This window comes from Rhinolophus sinicus, linkage group LG10 (genome assembly GCF_036562045.2).
Source record: "Rhinolophus sinicus isolate RSC01 linkage group LG10, ASM3656204v1, whole genome shotgun sequence".
Classification (NCBI taxonomy): Eukaryota; Metazoa; Chordata; class Mammalia; order Chiroptera; family Rhinolophidae; genus Rhinolophus; species Rhinolophus sinicus.
In genome coordinates, this window is record NC_133759.1 from 108522858 (window position 1) to 108546084 (window position 23227).

The 23227-nt window shown below is 52.2% G+C and overlaps 1 protein-coding gene across 1 annotated transcript in view; it reads right to left on the reverse strand.

Moving 5' to 3' along the window:
• Positions 1-23227, reverse strand: part of FOXK1 (forkhead box K1) — a 63814-nt gene that overhangs the window by 8082 nt on the left and 32505 nt on the right. Inside the window, exons 2-8 of the mRNA XM_019753637.2 lie at positions 18106-18291; positions 5662-5818; positions 5029-5175; positions 4214-4407; positions 1569-1735; positions 1181-1465; positions 171-395 (exon numbers count right to left, since the gene is read on the reverse strand). Of these exons, the coding sequence (XP_019609196.2) occupies positions 171-395; positions 1181-1465; positions 1569-1735; positions 4214-4407; positions 5029-5175; positions 5662-5818; positions 18106-18291 (1361 nt within the window). The remainder of the gene's footprint in view (positions 1-170; positions 396-1180; positions 1466-1568; positions 1736-4213; positions 4408-5028; positions 5176-5661; positions 5819-18105; positions 18292-23227) is intronic.

Sequence of the window (23227 nt, forward strand, 5' to 3'; positions counted from 1 at the left end):
GACTCCATTCCTTAGTGTCATCACAGTGCCTGAGCATAACAGATGCTCAAAAAACTGACTACACCGACTGGCCGACTGGACTAACTGGAAAAACGTTCTCTGGATGCACTGACTATAGACTAAACCACGAGCTTAAGACAGGGGCTCGGAGGTCGGCAGGGCTGACTCACCGTAAGCACTGCTGGCTAAGCTATTGGTGGGAACCGCGTGCTTTCCATTCTGAGTGACGGCCCGGACAGGAAGGTGGTGCTGCCCAATGGTCACCGGGGTGGCTGGCTGCAGGATGGTGACCGTGTGTCCGGGGACCCCTGGGGCCATTTGGCTGGCCACCGTCTGGATGACCCGGCTAGCAGCAGGGATGGTGGCAAATGCAATGGTGGGCTTCTCTTCCAAGCCTGCGGGAAGAAAGTACGTGAGCACCCACGTCGCCATCCGTTTTCATGTCTGCCGCAGCAGGACAGCCACTACTGGGGAAAGTGCATTGTGGTTTTGAGGCACTGACACTGAGGAAAAAAGTGGTTCTCAAAAGAAAAATCCTACTGATGAGGTAAGATTTGAAACAAAAGAAAAACAATTAACAGGGTTTTAGAAAAAAATGTAAATGCCTTGAACTTTAACCAACCCCAACGTAATCTAAGAAGGAAAATGGATTCCCTGAAATGAAGTGATTTGCATGCGGAGCCGTAACTTAGCATTCTTTATCAGGTGCGTCTGTCACGTGACAGTGCTAGGAACAGTGCCGCTGAGATCACCTGTATGAGGTCGGGGGACGCTGCCTCGCCCCCAGTGACACCTGCAAGGGCCTTTCCAGGTCCCGGCTGCATCCTCACTATTTGCCCCATCAGTTCCCAGGTTTCTAACCCAGAACATTGTCACTACTTTTTACTTTAAGTGACTTCCAAGGGGTCCTCCCTGGGGGCTTGAGTGCACTTGTCCTCCAGGTTCCAGTTTCGGGCAGCCCCGGGGCTCCGTGCACCCCAAGGCAGTGTCACATGAGGACGAACACATTCTGGAGAACGACTAGAGTTGATTTAGAAGGACATACTCCCTGAAAATCACATGGAGGGGAGAGGAGCAGCTGCCTGCGAGCCCCCCCCCAACACTGGGGCCCAGGTCCCAAGGCCCAGGCTGCCGGCTAGACCTGCTGGAGACTTAGCAAGTGACCACATGGCTACGTTACCTCTTGCTTCACTGCCCAGGTCCAACACAGCTGTGCCCGCCGCTTCGTGGGCGCCCCCTGCTGAGGCCTGGCTGGCGAGGATGTACCCGTTGGCAGAGCTGGCGGAGGAGGTGACCACCCTGAGCATGGTGACAGGGGGAGCCTGCTGTACGACGTGGATTGCGTGGCCGGAGGGCTGCTGTGCCGTCACTATGGATGCTGGCATGTAGGCCACGGGCTTGGCCACTAAACTGGGAGGTCGGGAAGGCACGGCCATGATCACGGGCTGGGCACTGACAGGGGAGCCTGCACAGACAGGGGACACGAGGTCAGCACGCACGCCGGACACGCCCCACCGGGGCCTGATTCTGGTGCTGCCACAGCAGACGAAGGACAAACCTGCTCTTACCGGGTGCACTTTGGGAATACCGGTACTCGGGAACAGAAGCTAACTTTGAACCAAAGTCAGGGTCGTGTGGAATGGGGGAGCCCTCCCGAGACAGGCACTCTGGAGTCTGCAGTCCGCTGGAACGAGGGGACATGAGCCCCGGGTGAGTGGGTGAAGCTGGAGCACTCCTAGAAACAGGGGAGAGGGGACCGCGGTGGTAAGCAAGCAAACACGATGAGACAGGACAGGCTCCTCAGCAAAGCATGACACGGGCACACCCCCACCCACGTCTGCCCGGGCCCAGCTTCTCAGCTCACAGGCATTTCCAACACTAACACTCCTGCAGTGACAACCTGCCACCTGACAGTCGTGACAGCAGCCCGGCACCAAAAGCCCAGCACATGGAGGGGTTTCCAGCTCCAGCAAAAGCCTAATCCATAAGAGACGAGCTGGTCTCCTGGGACCATGGCTCTCTCTTCTGCTATAAACATCAGCTTTGTGAGACAGGCACAAATTCCCCAGCAGAACACGTCTACAATGGACAGAACAAAGCACGCTGCCCCAGGAGGAGCTCCCGGTGGAAGCCTGCCGCCCCGGCACTGCTCGTCCTCGCCCGCTCCCACCAGCTGGCGCTTGCCCAGGACAAGCTGTGCAGCATTGGGCCTTTCTGCTCAGGGAACTGTCAGATAAGCACGAGTAACACAAGGGCACATGGGTCCCCTGTGCCCCCGAACACGCATGGGAGCAATACAAACCCACAGAGGAAGGAAGCTGGGGCTCCCTAGACGTGCCCGGGGGAACGGCTTTCATTTTGCATCTATGACCCGTGTATACACACCCCTGTCTTCCCAATGACAAGGGGGTACTGCGTCTTCACGGTCCCCACAGGCAGAGACCCAGCTCCCTCTCTCTCCTCCAGTCCAGCCCGTTGCTTTTCCCACCTCCCTCAGCTCGCTGGTCTGTGCTCCACCCAGGAGTGGGGTCCTTGTCTGAGGATTCCCACGCTCAGGCTGGGAGTGACCGGGTCACTCCCTCCCTCGAGTCTGTGATGGCACTCATTGTTACAAACTCCTGTTGGGTCCCTCTGATTGGCCTTTCCTCCACCAAGCTAATCCCGTTTCCTGCCAGCCCTCTGCCGTCAACACACATCTAGGCCACAGCCCCCACCAAAGCTTCTGTTGCCCCATCCTCCTGCACCAAAGGTCCCCCTCCTCGATTCCCTGTGCAAGTCCTACATGAGCTCGGGGGTCCCCAGCGTGCAGTGTGACCTCGATGACGGGTCCACCTGGATAGATGCTCCTTATACAGGGTTTCCTGAGCAGTGCCAGGCACACAAAGAAGCCCCAGGAAGGATTCCCCTAGCTGGTCATGGGCTGATCTACAAGGGAAAAACTGCCAGCACTGCTATGGTTTGAACTGTCCCCCAAAAGATATGTGGGGGTCCTAACCTCTAGTGCCTCGGAAGGGGGCCTTCCTGGAGACAGGGGTTTTACAGGGGCTCCTCACAGAGGTGATCAGGTTAGCTGAGGTCCGGAGGGTGGGCCCTAATCCAGTGACCAGAGTCCCCATCCAAAGGGGAACACGATGTGAGGATGAAGGCAGAGGTCGGGGTGATGCGCCCTCAGCCACAGAACACCACAGATGGCCAGCAAACCCCCAGGAGCTGGGCAGGCCCGGAGCAGGACCCCCTCCCAGCCTCAGAGGGAACCAGCCCTGCCCACACCTGACCTCACACCTCAGCCTCCAGACCTGGGAGAGATTAAATTTCTGCTGTTTAAGCTGTCAGATTTGTGGTACTTTGTTGTGGCAGCCCCAGGAAACTAACAGGTAAAATTCTCCACATTCCTAGCTAGTTAAGCAATGTGGTGCTTTGGAAAATCTGAGCTCAGCTGAAACATCCCAAATGTTATTAAAATACTTTTTTGAATCCCTACCTTACCTATATGACCAACTCACCTTTGTCCAATTTCTACTTTGATAAGACAAGTGAAAATGATGACAGACCCTGTACCAGAAATTAATTTCTGAATATTGAAGCAGTTTTCCGTATACTCATGTTTGAAATACAATCTTGAAATGGAAAGCATCAGATGATAATATTTCCTTCCATGTGAGAATTTCTGTGAGCCTCTCCATCTCTGCCCACACTTTTCCCGGACTGGTGATCACTGCAAGATCATGGGCCTGTCTACACCAGCCTGTGCCCCTCTGGACCGTGCTGGCCACGCACAGGTGCAGCAGGACATGCCTGGGCCTGGGGACAGGCCGAGGGAGACAGGGGCCCCAACCTTACATCTGCTTTCCTGCTGACAGTCTGCTTGAGCTCTGCTTCCGTCTGTCCTTCTTAGGACGCAGCGCTCCGTCCATCAGTGAAGAGGGTGGTGGTTCACTGTTTCCCTCCAACAGAAAAGCCGAGCACCACTGCAGCCCCCCCCCCCCCCGCCATTTTCAGATGCCATTCCCACCGCTGTGCACAGCTCAGCTTCTGAGAACTGACACATTACATGTGCAATGAGCAGTTCAGTGACTTTAAAACAGGTTTCACTGGCCCGAGATATTCTCTCTCAGAAAAAGAACACGTGATGGTTTTCAAGTGCCCCAAATACCAATGTGAACATGAACCCCTGGGGAAGCTGGGCTCCCGACACAGCAAAGCAGAGGCTCACCTGGACGACAGAGGCCCAAAGGGGGTGCGGAAGCAGGAGACGCCCCTTTGCCTCCGTTTCCGGAAGGCCTGTTCCACGAGCTTGGCTTCCGAGGCAGGGTCTATTCGCCAAAAAGAGCCCTTCCCAGGCTCCTCCTGGGAACGCGGGACTTTGATGAAGTAGCGGTTCAGGGAGAGGTTGTGCCGGATGGAGTTCTGCAGGCAGAGCAGAGAGTCGGCCTCAGCAGTGGGTCAGGAAACGGGCCCCGACCTGCCCACCTGAGAACCGACACACGCGAGACCACAGCTGACAGCAGCCTGGTAACTGTTTCATAGGGAAGGCATGAAACATGTGCAAAGAAAGGCACAGGGAGTTTTTCCCATGAAAATTCAGCACAGTGTCATGACTGTGCTTTATAGAAAAAGCAAGACAGAAAGGTAAGCCGGGGTCAACACTCGTACTGAATCCACTAGCAAACGGGAAAGACAACTATGGAGAAATATAAAGAAGTGTGACATGGTGGTCATGCCCAGTGTAGACAAAGCTCTTATGGTCCCACACAAAGAAAAACACACAATTTATACACATGGATGGCTGTTAAGTAACGTGTACGGTATCGTTCCAAGTTAGCACAGGACTGTAATGCATACAGCACACAAATAACGGCAGATGCACCGATCTCCACGTGTCTGGACCTCAGAGGGAGGGAAGCCTGTCCTGGACTCACTGGGGTGCGAGTCTTGTCGCTACACTGCGGGTCCCCAAGGACAGCATCCCTGTCCCCTCCTGCTTCTCTGGAAGAGTTCCGGTTCTGAGAAAGCTGGCTCAGGCCTCACCTGCCAGCCCTTGTCGGCCGTCCGGTAGTACGGATAATGCTTGGTGATGTGGGCGTAGATGCCGCTGAGCGTCAGCTGCCTGTCCTGCGCAGAGGAGATGGCTTGCACGATGAGCTGGGCATAGGAATACGGCGGCTTCGACTCATCCTGAGGGAAAGAGACAGCATGGGGTGAGCCCGAGGAGTGTTCCCAAGTCCAACTGACGCACCTGTCACCTCGGAGTGGAGAGGACCTTCTGGAAGGGACAGGAGGTCGACAGCGTGTCTCCTGGGACCAGCCCCAGAAACCTGAGCCTATTCCACCAACGTGCTTGCTTCAGTCTAGGAAGAGCCTTTCCCACCTCAGGGAAGGAAAAATTAGGTTTTCCTCATCATTTACCCTGGAATTTCTTACCTCCTCTACAAATTGATGTTAAAAGTTATCAGATGGGAATGAACTAACATGTAATGTTGTAGGGCAAAAAAACCCTGTTGTTTTTCTCAGACTGTTCCGTCAACATTGGGTGGGACAGGAAACGGGAGGGAGCGCGGTCCGTGGCGCCAGCACATGAGCAAAGTGCACGACGTGGGCCGCGAAGGGCAGTGGCCCCCACAGCGTCACTGAGCCCCCGCCCCGCGCCCCGCCCGCTGAGACCTTGGGGCTGTCCCCTCCGGACGCGTCGGCCTGCTGCTCCGAGGCGGCCTTCGCAGCAAACTCTGCCGCCAGCTGCAGGTCCGAGGTCACGTTCTGCACAAAGCGGTAGCCGGAGGACCCAGCTCCGCGGGGGCTGGCTGGGCAGGAGTTGGGGACACTGTGGAGAGAAAGGACACGTCCTAAGTTCACGATCCTCAGGAGGACTTCATGTAGGAAACAGGACTTGGCACCTCCCTGGATGACTGGGGCGGGGGTACAGAAATTCGCGACACTATGTTACCATGACACGGCACCAACACTTGAGAAAGGACAGCCAAGTGCAGCCAGTCACACTACCGTGTCCACGACCAGGACTGCCGGCAGAGGGCGCTGCGGGCCCGGCAGGCAGGCGTATGACCGCAGGACGGCCCACACGATGGCGCTGTGAGCAGGGGCAGGGAACCCTGACTTCAGCGGAGGCGCCGGGACGTGTACCTGCTGGATGAAAGCCTCCCGGGCCCTCCGGGACCCTCGGGGCCACAGGACTCTCTCCCAGGCTGCAGTGACAAAGTAGGTGGAAAGTGCAACCAAACACGTGGCTGGAAACCTGTTGGGCTCCCCCTCCGAGGCCGTGCCCATCTGGAGCCCAGTCCTGGCACCCCTGCAGCCAGCCCGCCCGTTTCGCTCCCCAGCCACAGGCTTAGGGCTATTTCTTCTTAGTTACACCGTGGATTTTGCTTATCAAACCACGCCAAAATATTGATTCGGAAAATTCTGTTACAAAATATTCAGAGAAAACCAATGAACTCACTAAAAGTGGGTAACAAACCCAGGTAAAAAGTGCCCCTGCTGGGAGCTGGCCAGAGTCCCACGGTCACCTGCCTCCATGGAACCACAGGTCCCCCTCCTCCCACTTATCAATCATGGGGCCAGGAGGCCCTGCCTACACAAATGTCCCCAAGGCCAGTGCCCCACCCAGGGCACGGCCCATGCGCTTGTGTGCCCTCCGTGTCTGCCCCCCAACATGTCCAAACAAGATACTGCCCAACCCCCCACAGCTGCAGCTTAAATGTTACCCCCGCCCTCTTTCCGGGACGCTGGAACCTTCCTCCTCTCACAGGTCCAAGGTGACCCCGGTTTACATATGTGCCTCTCTCAGGGGGGGAGGGGGCTGTCTGGCACATGGCAGGTGGGAGAGCTCAAGAAATCGCTACTGAGGGAGGAAGGGTGAACAAAAGAATAAAACGCTGCGACTGAGAACTGCTTGGCGACTGATATGACGATAAATTCAAGTACGGTCAGTATCCCCACCTGGTAATGAATCTGCCAGGTAAGCCAAATACAATTGTAAGGACCCTTATTTGGAGATTCTTGGTCTCTTCTCTACCGGAGTCCCCAAATATGGCAGAGACAGGCACGTGCTGTGAGGACAGAAACTTTACCCAACAACAGTGAATGAGCTTTTTAGAGGCAGGAAGCAAGGATAAAGGCAGTTTTTGAATTTAATTCTGAACCAAACACACAAAACCCAAGCTTATAAAGTTAGGCAGGAGGGGGAAAGAAAGGATCGTACTAGTGATATCACACACTCAAAACCAGGCTTTTCAAATGTGTCCACCTGGGAACCAAGCGCTTGGTGGACACGCAGCCTGACGTGGGGGCTTTTCCTGAAGATTCTCTGGGCTGCCTTCTGCCAGGCACTGCGGACTGCTCCCTTGCTCCCAAACATGAGGCCTTACTCTGGACCACGGGGCGGAGAACTGTCAGAAACACACCACCCTCCTGGAGAGAGACTTGTGTCCAACCTGGTGGCAGGCAGCTGTGACCCTGCGTGAGATGGACAGGGCACCCTTACCAGTGGAGGGGACACAGCAACTCCTGGGCTTAGGCACGTGGGCCATGCTGCCTGTTGCAGATACTAGTTTATAAAGGATCACAGGGAAGTTACATCTAACCTCAGAGGCAAAACCCAGAGCGGTGGCTGTGCTTCCCCACAGAACGACTTCAAATGGAGTGACAGGCAGTCAAAGCTGTCACTCATAGGAACAGGCCAGCCTCTGCCCCACACTGGACTGCTGCGCGGCTTGTGCTGACAGACCGTCTCTGGCGAAGCTTTTGTAAACAGGGACAGCTGGGCAGTTCCTGCCCGATCCCCAGAGCCCGCCCAGCAGGCCGAGCCGGGGGAACGTGCGTTTGCACACACGGCCTTTCCGGCCTCAGAGCCGCTAGCGTCTCAATGAGCCCCATTCAGCTGTCCCCACAGGCTGGCCTCCCCCAAGGGCTGCGCCTGGTACCCGGGCACCCTGACATCACAGCTCCTGAGGGGGAGGGACAGGCGAAGTGCCACGTAAGGGGAGCGAGGCAGGGCTGTAAAATGCTCAGTTCAGAGCTGGCCTCAGGGGAGATGGGCCAAGGGATGGGGGCACTGGGCTCTGGGGACACTGACCAAGACAGTCAGTGTCCAACATGAGAACTTGATCCTACTCCACTGAAAAGCTCCCTGTCAATTAGCAAAACCTGACAACAATTATCTTAAAGTACAAACACACACGTGTATTTCTTGAGGGGATGGGAGAGAGAAGACATGCTGGGCCTCCCTGGGACGCCAGGCTTAGGCAAAGACCCGCTCACTTCATTGGCTCCCCCAATAGCCCAGGTGTGTGGGAAGTCTGAATTCGGGGTACGGTAAAGCATCACCAGATGTCACCTGACAGAGCGCCTGTCTCCCAACTTCAGACTAAAGGTGGACATGGAGCTGAACAAGCACTTCAGATTGTCAGTCACCGAGTCCCCTTTGATGGAAAACAATTCCGAACTGAATTTCCATTTCAGGTAGAGTTAGAGTGGTGACTCCTCGAGGTTGGCCTGTCATGCCAGCAGCTGCTCTGGACTTGGGCCACTGTCTCGCCAGGACAAACCCACACTGGCCCCGTGACAACCCAGGTCTAACACGTGACTTCTGTGACCATATGAGACAAACCTGGCAATGTTTACATCCTTTGTTTACAATATTGGAAAAAAATGGACAGCATGACAGGAGAAAGTGTTTCCAGGTCTTACTATGGTGATAAGAATTCAAGCTGAGAAAAGCAAATTTGACAAAAGGCCCAAAGCCACTGCTGGGACCAGCCAACAGATGTCCACCCCTGGAACCAGCAATGAACCTTCTCTGTGGTACCCCAATTCTCAACAGGCCCACGACATGGACTCACACACCTGCTGGCTCTGCCTGGAACTGTGAGCTGGAGCTGGAAAGCACCCGGGAGCTGCAGGAAAACTGTGCAGGTGGCAGGTCCTCCCAGGCCAGCCTCCTGGGATATGGACCTCTGTGGGGACAGAGCCGAGTGCAGTTTCCAGGCTCTCACCCTCATGTGGAAAGGTGCTGGCTCAGGTAGTAAATGGCCATCAACTGTGATCGGATGGCCATCAGCTGTGGCTAGTTGGCCGTCAGCTGTAACCAGTGAGCCATTGGCCACTAATACAACTGCCTTGGCTACGCTAGGAGAAAATGGGGGCTAGCGAGAAGATGGTGGCTGAGCTAGCAAGAGCAGCGGATTGCAGTTAGCAGGGCGGATTGCAGCTAGCTAGCGAGGTTTGTTGGCAGAGACAAATGGACTGTGGGTAGCGGATTGTGTGGCTCCTGCTTCCTGTGTCTCCAACCCAGCCGCCAGCGAGAGTATAGTGGTGTGACTCCCCTATCTATGGCTCCATGGGTGTTCCTTTTTGGCCTCACCATATCCTGGTTCTTATGTGGGGAGTGGGAGCAGAGACCCCGCAGGCTGCCCCGCACGACAACCTCACAGCTCTGAAACTCTCATGGGAATGTGGGGCCGCCCAGCTGTGGGTGCAGTGTTGCCAGAGAGAAAAGTCCAGGCTGAAGACTGTCAGACGCACCCAGGTCCGCTCCGCCCTGCACATCAGGATGGAGGGGGCCTGCGGACTCCTGGGGAGGGAGGTGCTACGGGAACAGGCCAAGGCCAAGTCTACACCCTGAACTACACCCTAAACATCTACCCGGAAGGCGGTGTGGGGGCGGGGTCTCTGTGCTCCACGACTCCCATCCCTGCCCCCCAAAGTCGTCCTGGCAGGATCCACAGGAGGGGCCACTCAGACTCCCGGAGCCCAGGCCCACATTAACATTTCAGACACCCTCCAAGCAGCTTTCTAGCACCTCAGCTGGTTGGTTTTTTTTGAAGGGTACAGAGATTTTAGGTTATTAATTTTTAGTTTAAAAATATAATTAGCTCCTTGATAGGACAGCCGTTGAGCTGATAGAGACTTCTCAGGTGGAAGGTCACACTTTTAATGAATACAGCGGTAAGTGGTAATTCTGCTTTTCATTAATGCCTTTTGAAGATTTTTGAAAATTAGGAATTTTTTAATTCTAGAAAACAGATGCTTCAACTAAAGTATACAGGATTTCTTATTCAAAACACCAATTAAGTAAACTTACAGGTTCACCCCCTAACTCTTTCCAGCTTCCTGGAGGTGTATAGTTGCTCATCCTGAGTAGTAACAGCTGGCCGAGGGACACCTGCTGTGTGAGGGGCTGGGCTACCAGACAGGACACAGAGCCCAAGAAGACACGGAGAAGGGCTCCGGAGACAGGAGACAGGACGGGCCAGGGCGAAGATGGCAAAGCAGAAGAGAACAGGGTTAACACCCCAGAGAAGGAGGAAGACTGTGCAGGAGATGGTGAGGACACTACTAGAAGCACATTCAGAGAACCAGGAAATACATGCTCTTCAGCTTTATTTAAAAAGAGGACAAATAAAAGTTTAATGAAGGGTGGAAGGAGAGACACGAGGAAATCGCCCTGAAAGCGGGTAAAAGAGAGAACAGGAGAGAAAAGGGGACAAAAGAACAAGGACATGCAGGGGAAAAAATGACACAAGTAGTGAAAACATTTCCTAGAGTTGTAGGAATGAGTCTTCACGTTAAAAGGCCCCACTACACATCCAGCCCAGCGGATGGAAACAAGCCCTCGCGAGCAGTGGGCTGCAGACACGCGGAGAGCCAAGCACGTCCGGGGACACCGTGCGTGAAAGGACAGAGTCAGAAGCGCGTTAACAGCAACGCTCCAAGCGATTAGGAGCAGTAATAAAACGGAAACTTACTGCTATACACGCCAGGACTGTGCTGAGGCTGGATACACAGTATCCTTCAACCTCTGCAACAGAAATTCGGGGAAAAGATGTTTCCAATCTAGACTTCTATGCACAGTGAAACCATCTGGTGTAAATGGAGAACAATAATTTTCAGGCATGGGAGACTTTTTTGTTATTAATTTACGGCTCCTGTCCCCTCTTCCAGGAAGTGACTAGAGGACATCTCGCCACTAAAATGAAGCAGGAGATGGGGAAAGGGAGACAGTCAGGGAAGAGGGACTTCCCAGGATGACGGGAAGATCACGTCAGAGTCAGAGGTGCCCCGACCTGGGTTGGTGGGGGGGGTGGAGGTGGGACTGGGCTCCAGAGCAAGGTCTTTCAGTGAAGGTGTGAGCGACGGACACTGACACTGGGCTGAGGGTGGGATGGGCGCCGATCCCGGGTACATGGAGATCCAAGCAAGCTCAGAAAGGGCACCATACAAGTCCTGGGGAGGACCAGCGAGAGAAAGCACCAGAAGGGAAAAGGCTGTAACTATTAGAACGTTACTGAGGAAATGTAACAGTAATTAAACCAACAGTTCCTGCTACACTGTTACACTGAGGAAAACGCAACAGTAACTAAACCAACAGTTCTTAGTACACTAGACAGTTATGCTGAGGAAAATGCAACTTGAATTAAAGCAACACTTCTGATGGAATCTTACTGGGAGGCTGGGGTAGGGAGGAAAGGTTAAATCCTTAACTTCCGCAATGGAAGTCAATCTACAACATGTCCAAACCGGAGAAACTGAGAGTTGTGTAAGAAATCGAGACAGGGGGACTGTCTTGGGCGGGCCGTGACTGACAGGGACGTGGCCAGGGCGCTGCTATTCTACCGTCAGGACCGTCTGAATTCTTACACCATGTGCACGTATTGCTTTGATAAAAATAAGCTTTTACAAAACATGAATGAAATAAATCAGTACTGCCAGGATCCCTGCGGGCACCACCTAAACAGCACTCCACCATTCTGCAGTCTGCTGGCAGTCTTATTCTCTGGGTGCCTCAGTTTCCTCATCTGTAAAGTGGGGACGGCAATGCCCACGCCTCGCAGGGTGAATGCAGAGCTTAAAGGATGTGCTGTGCTTCCAGTCTCAATACGGGCCTGGCATGTACTGCAGTAACGGTTTTCATTTTTATGATTGTTCTGAAATTCCTGTGGCCTGACGTAAAGAGCATATTTTTAACGATATAACAAAATCTGAACATTCAGTAGCCTCGGTAGAAAATATTTAGACGTTTCTGAAAGGCATTTCAGACAACTGACGTGCCACTGACCTGTGAGAAGGTGATCACAGCACTGTGACAGGAGGATCTGGGAGTGGCCACACGTCCCTCAGTAGGACCCACATTACGGCACAGCCGTGAGATAGGCCATTCTGCAGCCACTGAGATGCAGTGACGCGGGAAGGTGCCAAGACAGTGTGAAAGGAGGGAACTATGAGGCTGCGGGACCACGGGAACACCACAGGTCTTTTGCGGGGTGGATAACAGATAATGACACCTGTTGATAAGCTCTGCAGAATGTTGAGAGGAAGATGCACCCCATGGACTTATCTCTGAGAATGTCACTGTGGGAACAGTTCATGTTCTGAAATGTTTGAATTCTGTATAATGCATATATAGTATTTCTGTGATCTGAAAAAAAATAAGGAGAGAACATTCACAGAGGCCAGTTTCTTGTCTTAAAGAAAGTTTGTGTTCCCTGCAGGTAAAGTCAATGCTGTGAAAGCCTGGGAAGCGATTTTAAAAGACGGACTAGTTTCTGACATGTGTTTTGCAACAGTGAAAACCAATCAGCAAGCAGCCCATCTACCTTCAGCCCAGACGCAACCAAGCTCACGCTCACTCTGCGGAGCGGCCCACCCTTGTGCAGATGGGGGGTGGTGGTGGTGGGGGTGGCTCGTGTCCCCCTCAGCTCCTGCCCTCCAGGTTCTTCCTGCTTCCCAAATCCCAGAGGGTGGAATCTGGGCAGGGCTCTGTGGCCACCATGTACCCACACGGGCCGGGTGTTGCCCAGCAGGCACACCTAAGAAAATATTAACCATGATCCTTCAAAGGGCCCCCTGAGATATACCAGAGAACCAGGAAAGGCCACTCCCAGCAGCTCTCCAACAGAGACAGGAACTTAGGTACAAGCTTCATTCAACTTTCTCTCATCAGTTGAGAGCCAAAAAACTCCCTGGTAGGGATTTGAGCAGAAGGGACCATATGCAGCGTGTTCCTCCTTCCTGTGTGAATGAACCAATTTTATTCCTCCAAGGTTTTCAGAATAGGAAAGGGACCAGGTGGGTGTGGGTGGGGCAAGGGGGTGCGGAAAAGGAAAATGGGCCTCTAGGTGACCCACAAGTGGTAAGTCTCCTGCAGCAGCCAGCAAGGAGCCCTGCTGTGCGTAGTTTAAAGCCCCAAAGAACCACACTGCTCTGGAGATCAGGCTGAGAACGGAGGAAAGGCTGCAGCTAGACACCTGAAGCAGGATAAATCACTCTTAAGGAAAGATCCAGAGTTCGTCAGAAAAACAAAAGCACTTCTAATGTAAACCTGATAACCTCCCAAACTGAGAGCTATCTAACATCGCAGAACCAAACAAACAGCTGGGGCTGAATTTTATCTAGCAATAACACTGCTTGAAGGTCACGATTAAGAGTGGTTTAGATTTTGAAGTCAGTTGCTTTTTGTTTTATATCACGTTCTGCTAACCTCTGCCAAACTTCAGTAAACAAATTACTTTCGTTTTTGATCTTTGTATTAGAAAATCAAGAAAAGCCTTCCTAAAGAAATAGCTTCTAAAGTCTTGCTCTTAAGAGTAAAATTTAGTTATTCTGTACTGTGTCTTTTTCTGGTTTAATTTTGGCAGTTTTCTTAAAACTAACTCAAAGCAGCACTTTTTAGACTGTTTTTGCAATACCCGGAAAATGATTAACCAATTTCTTCTTTCCTAAAAACACCACTTCTTTGCAAAACAAAACAAACAAAAACTCAACAAAATACTGCTTAAGATAGCAAAATTTATTTCAAAGAGTGTTCATTCATTTTCTGGGTGGAGTACTTCAGGGTGGAAAAAAAGAAGAAAAAAAACACCCCAAACACACACACATACACACGCACACATCCTGGTAAGCACACACCCTAGTAACGCAGGGGAAGCGAAAAAGGCAAAACAGGCAGCCGGGTCAGGAGGGCAGGGTAGGGGCTGTTTACTGGGGAGAAGGTTCCTACAGGTACAGCCACTCCCAAAATCTCGCAGAGGGCAGGGGCTCAGGGCAAGGTGCAGGAGAAACCCGGTTCCAGGGAGAAAAATCAATCCAACCAAGGTCTCGGAACTGCAGGGACCGAGCTGGCCAATGGGGCCAGCCGGGCGCAGTCACACCAAATTAGGAAAACAGACGGAAGGAGGGAGGGCGCCCTGGGCTCAGCCTGCATTCTTAGAAAGGGCCCCGGCTGCCAGGGTGCCAGGGCCCTCCCCCAGGGCCAGCTTCTCTGGGAAGCCGCTCCGTTCCGCTCCACTCCCACACCACGCGAGAGGGGCGCAGCCTGCCTCGGTCTCTTGGGGAGGGTCCCAGGGAGGAGAGAGAGGGCGGGCCAGGGCTGTTTGTAAATAGGCGGGCTCCTCCCCTACAACGACAAGGATCTTGGCAGCAAAACCTCAATGGCGTCTAAAACACCCCGCTGCATTCCACAGCACTAAGATAAACGGATGTAAACAGAAACCCTTTTGGTGACAAAGGCCAAAAAGTGAGAAAGCCTGTCCCAAAGTTATTACTTTCTCCGCAAATATTTCACCAAATTAAAACAAGAAGCTGTCCCTCCTGGGCAGCCCTCAAATAAAAGGACAGAGAGGGGACAGAGCCACCCCCACCTGACCGACTCCAGCCCCAAGAGCAAGTTAAATATAAACGAGGCTGAGCGGCTGCCTCAGCAGTCACACCACTGCCTGACTCTCAGAGCAATAGCTTAATTCTGCTTTCTTAAAAATATCTCCTTAACTCCTTTAAGAACCACGGCCTCCCTTCTAACACAGCAGCAACTTCAATACCCAGAGCTCTGCTTCAATATCTTAACCAGTTGGTTACTATTTTGATTTGGAATATGACTGGGAAATAAATATATTTACATTATGAAGCCCTCCAGGTACAAGCCCAAACATTTTTCCCCTTCAAAAGTGTCTACTTGGTTGGGTTACAAACTGATTATTAATAATCCAGTGCTGGGGCCGGCCCAGTGGCTCAGGCGGTTGGAGCTCTGTGCTCCTAACTCCGAAGGCTGCCGGTTCGATTCCCACATGGGCCAGTGGGCTCTCAGCTGCAAGGTTGCTGGTTCAACTCCTCGAGTCCCACAAGGGATGGTGGGCTCCGCCCCCTGCAACTAAGATTGAACACGGCACCTTGAGCTGAGCTGCCTCCCAGATGGCTCAGTTGGTGGGAGCACGTCCTCTCAACCACAAGGTTGCCAGTTCAATTCCTCGACTCCTGTAAGGGATGGTGGGGAGCGCCTCCTGCAACTAAAATTGAACATGGCACCTTGAGCTGAGCTGCCACTGAGCTCCCGGATGGCTCAGTTGGTTGGAGTGCGTCCTCTCAACCACAAGGTTGCCGGTTCGACTCCCGCAAGGGATGGTGGGCTGTGCCCCCTGCAACTAGCAACGGCTATAGAACCTGGAGCTAAGCTGCGCCCTCCACAACTAAGACTGAAAGGACAACAACTTGACTTGGAAAAAAGGCCCGGAAGTACACACTGTTACCCAATAAAGTCCTGTTCCCCTTCCTCAATAAAAATCTTAAAAGAATTTGTAAATAAATAAATAAATAAATAAATAAATAAATAAATAAATAAATAACCAACCAACCCAGTGCTTTCCGCTGGATGTGGAAGGAAGGCCCTTCACTGCCCAACCGACAGAACACAGCGCATGTTTCTCACAAGCCCTCGGCTCCCAGCAGCTGCTCCCAGCAGCACGGGAAACACTGTTGAATGTTCCTGCAGCAGCTTTAAGGTGCTACTGGATAAAGTGTCAGTACGTGTTTTTATCAGCTTCACTGAGATAGAATTCATGTGGTACACCATGCACCCCTTTCGATTGCACAACTCAGTGGTTTTTAGTGTATTCACAGAGTTGTGGAACCATCACCAGGTGTCTAATTCCAGAACACTGTCAGCACCCCAGAGAAACCTGCTAACAGTCAGCAGTCACGCCCTTTTCTCACCCCAGCCCCAGCAGCCACTCACCCACTTTCTTTCTCTACAGACGTGCCTGTTCTGCACATTCCATATGGAGGAAATCCTACAATGTGTGGTCTTTTGTGCCTTAGCTTCTTCCATTCAGCAAGTTTTCAAGGACCATCCATATTGAAGCAGGTATCAGTACATTCATGCCTTTTTATGGCCGAGCAGGATTCCATTGTAAGAGCCCACATGAGCTGACAGACATGACTTGTTTCCACTTGTGGCCATTATGAATAGCGTAACGTTGATGAACCCCTGTGTACGTGAGTCGCATGGACCTTAGGACCAGTGAGCTGCCGGCTCCTGTGGTAACCCTCTGTTTAATCTTTGGAGGAACTGCCAGACTACTTTCCAAAGTGGCTACATCCTTTTAGTGCATTTAACTTTTTTTTACCTATGTATAAGTTATACACGTATAAGTAAATGTAAGAGCATTTTCATAGCACAACTTAATCGTGAACTCAAATGGAGTTCTCATGTTTTACATGAGATTCAAGTTAGGTGTCTGAAAAACCAATGAGATCGCAAGCTAAATTTTGGGTTTTAGAACGGCTACTGCTAGAAATCTGAACTGAGCTTAAGAAAAGAGTCCATCTCGTAAAGCTGCAGAGACCGAGTCAAGTCACGTGTGCACTGACACACGAGGTTTTCAGCACTTAGGACTCATCGTCATCGTCACAGACAACGGCGATGCAATGATGAGTGTTGGCCACAGAGAAACAGAGCGCGGGCTTCACCGACGAGGAAACAAGGCCCAGGGAGGCTGCAGGGACCTGCCCCCTGGGTAGCTCTCCCAGCACCAGCACTTAGGCCCCGACTGGTGTCCTAGGCCATGCCACTGTGACTGCTGTCGTGTCCCCACTCTGCAGGACAAAGACGCAGCCATCACTGGCTCTGGAGAAGCCGACTCCAAGCAACTCAACGCAAACAATTCCCATGTGTAACCAGCGTGTCCGGGAGGAAACAAAGGGCACGGCGACGCCCTGGTTATTACACAGGGAGCAACCAGCACTTGACTCCACAGGGGAACCTCTAAGGGAGAGACATGGGCCACCAAGGGTGGGCGGGAGCAAGACGAGGGCATGTGCCTGGTGACAGGGAGGGGCTGCAAAACTCCAGCTGTTAGAGCAGTGGGTTTTCCGAGTGGGGTTCACAGAAGTGCCCAAGAACCCCCGAGACCCTTTCATGGGGTGTGTGAGATCGAAGCCATTTTCACAGCCATAGTAAGACCCGGTTTGCTTTCTCCACCGGGCTGACCTGGGCACGACAATGCACAACCCGATGCTACGGCAGCAACCGAGACTCCAGCACCGAATGCACTCGCGGTCACAGCCCCTTGAGGTCACACACGCAGGAAAGGGAGACAGCCAGCTTCATTTTGAAACATCCTTAGTGAAGCAGTAAACTGTTTTTAAAAAGTATTAAATCATGACCCTCCAACAGGTCTTTTCACTATGCTTTATGACAAAATGGGAAGAAGACAGAAGGACAATGGCTGTCACAAGAAATACCTGTGGCACTGAGAAAGCTGACAGCTCAACGTGTCACCCTTTACACGGACCTCTGGTTACAGGTTTCCCCCTGCAACCTTCCCCCATGTCTGTAATATGCCAAGGATGAGAAAGTTTAGGGATTTTCCTTTCTTCAAAATCTAGATTAATTTCTAAAACTTTGCAAAGAATTTCCACAAAGTTTAGAAAAACAAAGTTCACCAAATCCTGGTATACAAAAATATTTCTTTAAAATATTTTCGATGTCTTAAAAAACAACAACAACCATGCCTGTGCTTGCTTTAAAAGGCTCTCGTATACAAACTTTCAAACTGGCAAAGTGATGAATCAGGGGAGGACGCTTCCCTTTACAGGAGAAGTCTCCAGAGACTCACTTAAGGAGTCAGGTCCCCTGACGCTCTCAAAACAGTTTCAAAATTTCCATTCACATGCAATTTTCCAGAAGCATAGGTAATACTGTACACAACGCAGAACATCTGTGCCATTTTCCTCTGTCAGACACACTGCTAGAGCACAGGGACCCAGTTTTGGAGCGGCTCCCTGTGGCGAGCACGCCTAGTGGGCGGGGCCAGGGCTGCATACCTGATGGTGCCGGTGGGGGAAGGGACAGGGCTGACCAAGCCCCGGAGGTCCGGCTCCGGAATGTGGATCCTCAGCGGGGAGATCTGTGGGTAGAGCGGCCGGAGGGGCGATGCCGGGGCCTCTTCTTGGTGGTACAGCGACGTGAACTGGATCTTGATAGCCGTGCTGGGGAACCGAAAAGTGCACCTGCAATAGGAGGAGAGCAGGATGTGAGGCACGGGAAGCAATGAGGGCAGAAAGCCAGGCCTCAGTCTGGAATGTTCCCGTCCATCCAAGGAACAGTAACTTCCGTCACTCGTCTCTCGTCATCACTCCATGGTTCACGTGCTCCAATCGTATTTCTTATGCTTTCGTCAGGACATGAGCACTGACATCAGTTTTCTTTCTACTGCGCATGTGAACAGAAGAGACAGAAATAGCCCCAGACAAATACCTATGATGTCATCTCCAACAGAGGCTCCAGACAGACAGAGCCACTTCCTGTCTGCTGTGATCACGGCTGTCACTCTGTGGGACTCTCTGCCCCACAGAGAGCGCTCGTTGGGAAACTGACACCATGAACACCATTTGTGTAGCGAGTTTAAAGACTGAGAAGATCTGGAGCAAATGGTGCATGACCAGCTAGCAGCAATGCCACCCATCAGCACGCCCAGGAGCTTGAGAGTGATGGCACGAGGGGCACAGTTTAACGGGCTGGCTTCACAATTAGTTCTGGGCTTATGAGCCGAGACCTGCCCTTTGCTGCCGGCAGATGGTCGCACACGCACAAACCCAGCGCACATATCACGTGTGTATGTGAACCCAAGGGCATCTACCGCTAAGAAACTTGTACCTACAAAATCTAGGCCTTATTTATTCAGCACACCTTCCAGAAGTCTGAATTGACATATTACCAACCAGCTGCTAACTGCATGACTTAGTTCAAGACAAGAACCCAGATTTGAAAGCAGGCTGCCCACAGAGATGAGCGACACAGCGTACCTGTAGCAACTGCTTAGAAAAGGCTCTTTGTAAAAACTACCGTACGTAAACATCCACGTTCAGCGCACTTTTAATGGTTTCAGAAAGGCGTTCAGATCATGCCAAGTGATTTAACACGAGAAGCACTGTAGCCTTTCACAGTGTCAGGCTGCTTGGTCCACGTCTGCCCGCTTTTTAAATTCAGTGGCAATGTTTAAACAGCCAGTCTACCGCCAGCCTCCCATGGACACGGCAAACACCCCCTTCATCTGAATTCTCTTTCTTAGTAAAATCGTATTTAAAAAACAAGATTTAAGAATAGGTCACATAGGTTCTGAGATCAGGAAAGGTGGACAACGGGCGCCCTGCCAGCCTCCGGGCACCCCTGCGCCTTCCCACCAGGGAGACCCACTTCTCGCGACACGACTCAGCACTATATGCACCTGCTCTGAAAGCCACCTGTGTCTCAGTGAAGGGCAGTAACTCAAACTGGCTCCACTGGCCAGTACTGATTCTTCCCGATACCACGCAGAGGGGCTGCCATGTTGTCACAAAGGTGGAGCCCGGCAGTGGGCGTGGAGCAGCAGGATGGAGTTTGACCTACGGGCCCTCGCTTTATATTTCCAAACCTAAAATCAGAACAAAGGGATCTTGATACTGTTTTCCGAAACTGCGGTCTTGACTTGGGGAGACGGGAGAAGGGGGGGTAGCTGTAGTGTGCAGTCCCCATCACCCTATGGTTCCGCTAAAAGGGCTACCCAAAGCTATCCAAAAGGATTCCGCAATTTTCTTCTCGTAAGGCATAGTGAAACGACTGATGTCCTTTCCACTTTCCTCAGTTTCCCCACAACCCAACAGAACTTTTCTCCATCAGTATTTGGGCTAGAAAGTTACATCACACATTTTCCTAAGACGCTTTCTGTGGCCCATGGTCTCTCCAGGCCTGAAGGCCTGTCAGCTTTGGGTAAGTCACGGAGCCACCACCCATCCCAGCTCATGTCCAAGGATGGGCCAGGAGTCCCCACACCGGAGAAGGAAGGAGAGTTTGGAGCCAGGAATCTGGCTGGGGGCACCACACAGGTGAGCTGAGACAGGCCAAGGTGAGCTCCGCTTCTGCACGACAGGACGGAATGAACAGTGGGGGTGTACGCGCACATACACACCTCTGCTACAGTGTTAGACATGAAGGCAGTGATAATGACAAGTACTTAAAGACAGTTTCTATTGCTCTTTACCATTTGTCTCTCCTTCAGCTGCTGCAAATGAACGAAACAAGCCTCATTTTACCAACTGCCCAAAGGGCCACAGTTCCAGTCCCTGTGTTACTATGAGATCATTCCCTACCACTATCATCCAGGCCCCTCGAAAGAGGATGTGGCTTTGAGCCTATGCCACAGGCCACCAGGCAGACAGGGAATCTTAGAAAATGGTTTAGGGTGAAGACAAGACGCGCAGCATCCAGACGGAAGTGCTGCAGCCCAGGCACCTGCAAATCCAGTTCGTCACAGCCTGTGTGACCTTGCGCGACGTGGGGAGAGAAGCCGGGGAGCTCGCCATCTGAGACTGTCTCTAGTCCCTGCCCTGCACGGCTTAGCCTGACCTCTGCCTTCAAGTCCTAGCTAAGAGCCCCCCACTTGTGAGTGCAGTGAGGCGTGGGGACGCGCTCCCCACTCAGGCAGCTATCATGAAGGAACCTCCTCGCGGGTCTGCGGTCTTAGCTGACAAAAGGGGGTGCTCTGAACAGAAGAGACCCTCTCTAAGGTCCATTCCAGTTCCCTAAACTAAGGCCGTAGATAACACACGCCCACAGGTTAGAGCTTTCAGTCAAATCAAGCAGCATTAGGTCAGGGCTGTGGGCACAGACCACCAGGAAAATCCAATACCACCAATCACGGGTACTAGCGGGACCAGTTCCTACTACTATATAACAGTAATTTTCCAATTAAGGCTCAACAATGAACGTTGTCATATTATTTATTGCAATAGCTATTTCAAAAGCATCTCCTGACTCACTCTTCCAAAATTATCCTGAGGCAGGCTTTCTCCTACCTAGGAGGAGGAGAAAACGCCAGGAAGCTACTTAATTTTGAATAGGTGTCTCCCCAGGGTGCCGGCAGCCTTTGCCAATTATTCTCCCTGTAAGACTTTCATTCTGGTTTGGGGCCCTCGCTGCAGTTTTAATGAGCATGTTTTGCAATTGCAGCTGTTCTCTTGAAGGTGCTCCATATTCGCCCTAACCCCAGCCACGCACCTGCCTTCACCGTAGAATCCCTGTGTGGCGGGCAGAGTGCATACGCTGGGGGCCGCCCTGCACCGGGAGGCACAAGCGGGGCCCTCAGAAGGCCATCCCGTCAGCTCTCTATGGAGTTCTCGGCCTGATTTCCAGGCAGAAAGTCGTTGGTGGTTGTATGGGCTGGGGCTGGCAGGGAGGGGGCGGCTGGGGGGTGCAGACCCACTGAGCGCCGACGGGTGCGGGGTTTCTTTCGGGGGTGACGCACGGTCTCCAATCGACTGTGGTGACTGCACAACTCCAAGAATAGTCTAAAAACCACTGGCTCGAACGATGCAGACGGGTTAGTTGTAGGGTATGTGAATCATATCTCAGGTAAGCTGTTTTTAAAGAACATTCTCACCCTAAAGCTGCCACGCTGGGGTCTGCTCCAGGCTTGGACATTTCCCAAAGGCTCCTGGAAGTGGGGCCGAACTGGTACAGCCTCGGGCAGTGTGGGGCTGCGGTGTTCAGCCCCGGGTCAGAGGTCACCACATGAAAGGCTGGGTCTGGCCCTGCTCAGCCAGTAAGGAGACTAAGGGGCTCGGGCGCACATCCCTTCCCTTCCATCTCGTCCTTAAATACTGATCCCACCCCTTGCCTTACCAGCTGGGAAGCTGTCAGAGAATGAAACAGCTCATTCATTCCTCACTGATATAAATACAAACGCAAAAGGAACCACTTCATCCTTGTCATTTTGACCTTTGTTATAAACCCAGACCCGAATCCTAACTCTAAACTGCTAAAGAGCTCCCTGCGGGGAATGAACTATGGTGCATACTCCAATGGAGGCACATTATACGGCCATTTAAAAGGACACTTCTCAGCGCTGTGTATCTTTGGGCAAATCTCTTAATGCATCAGCCCTGTTTTCCTCCTCAGGACAATTGGGGTAATTACAGTAGATGCTTCACAGGTTTCCTGTGAGTATTCAATGAAACAGTCAAAGCGAAGACACTAGAAGCACACACAGTATCGGTATCTAACACACTAAATGCTCACTAAACTGGTCCATGGAGGAACGTGAAAAATGATGGCGCAGTGACACATGAAAATGGCAGAGACCAGATGGGCCGGGTCGCAGCAAAAGGCGCAGGATTTGAAGTCAGACAGCTGTGGTCTGAGAATGCGTTGCAGGGACAGCACGGGGAGGGGAGGTGGGGCCTGCGGCAAGTCACTGAGTCTCAGGCCCCTGGCTGGCTTCCGTGCAGCAGGAGCCCAGAGGCAGTGACAGCAGACTGAGCGCAGGCCTGACACACAGCAAGTGGCAATGGCATGTGTTCCAGTTGTTCATGTTATTAAGCAACACAGGACGAGGAAATGAAAATAGCCCCAGGGTCTGGGCAGTGTTACCGGAGACCTCTCTTTTTCCCAAAATGTTCTTTAAATGTTGTTACCATGTCCTTTAAGACATGAAAGACTCAAGAATAGAAAAAAAAAAAGTAGTTATATCTTACGGGGTGCGTCTTTTAGAACCCCCGTAAGTGTTAAACCTGGCCCAGTTCTGCTGTGCGGCCCGGCTCCAAGGGAGGGAGAAAGCCCATGGGGCCCAGTCCCAACCTAAGTGGTAGAAAATGCTCCCCAGGCCTCTAAGATGCTGAAGGAAAGGCTGGGGAGCCAGCGAGCATGACTCACAGACGGCCAGCAGAGTCCTTCACGGCCCTCCCTTCCTGCCGCCCTCCAGCGGCCTGCGATCAAGCGGCTTTCCTGGGGTGGGCCCTGGGCCACAGGCAGCTCTCACGTATGTAAGGTCTGAACTTAAAAACGCCTGGAGGCACTAGCGACTCCGATTTTGTAAGAACTCCAAAGACAAATAAGACTGTTCAGGAAATGGTTTTGAAAAGAAAACTTTTACATATCAAATCCCCAAATCAAAGGATTCTTAAATGTTTT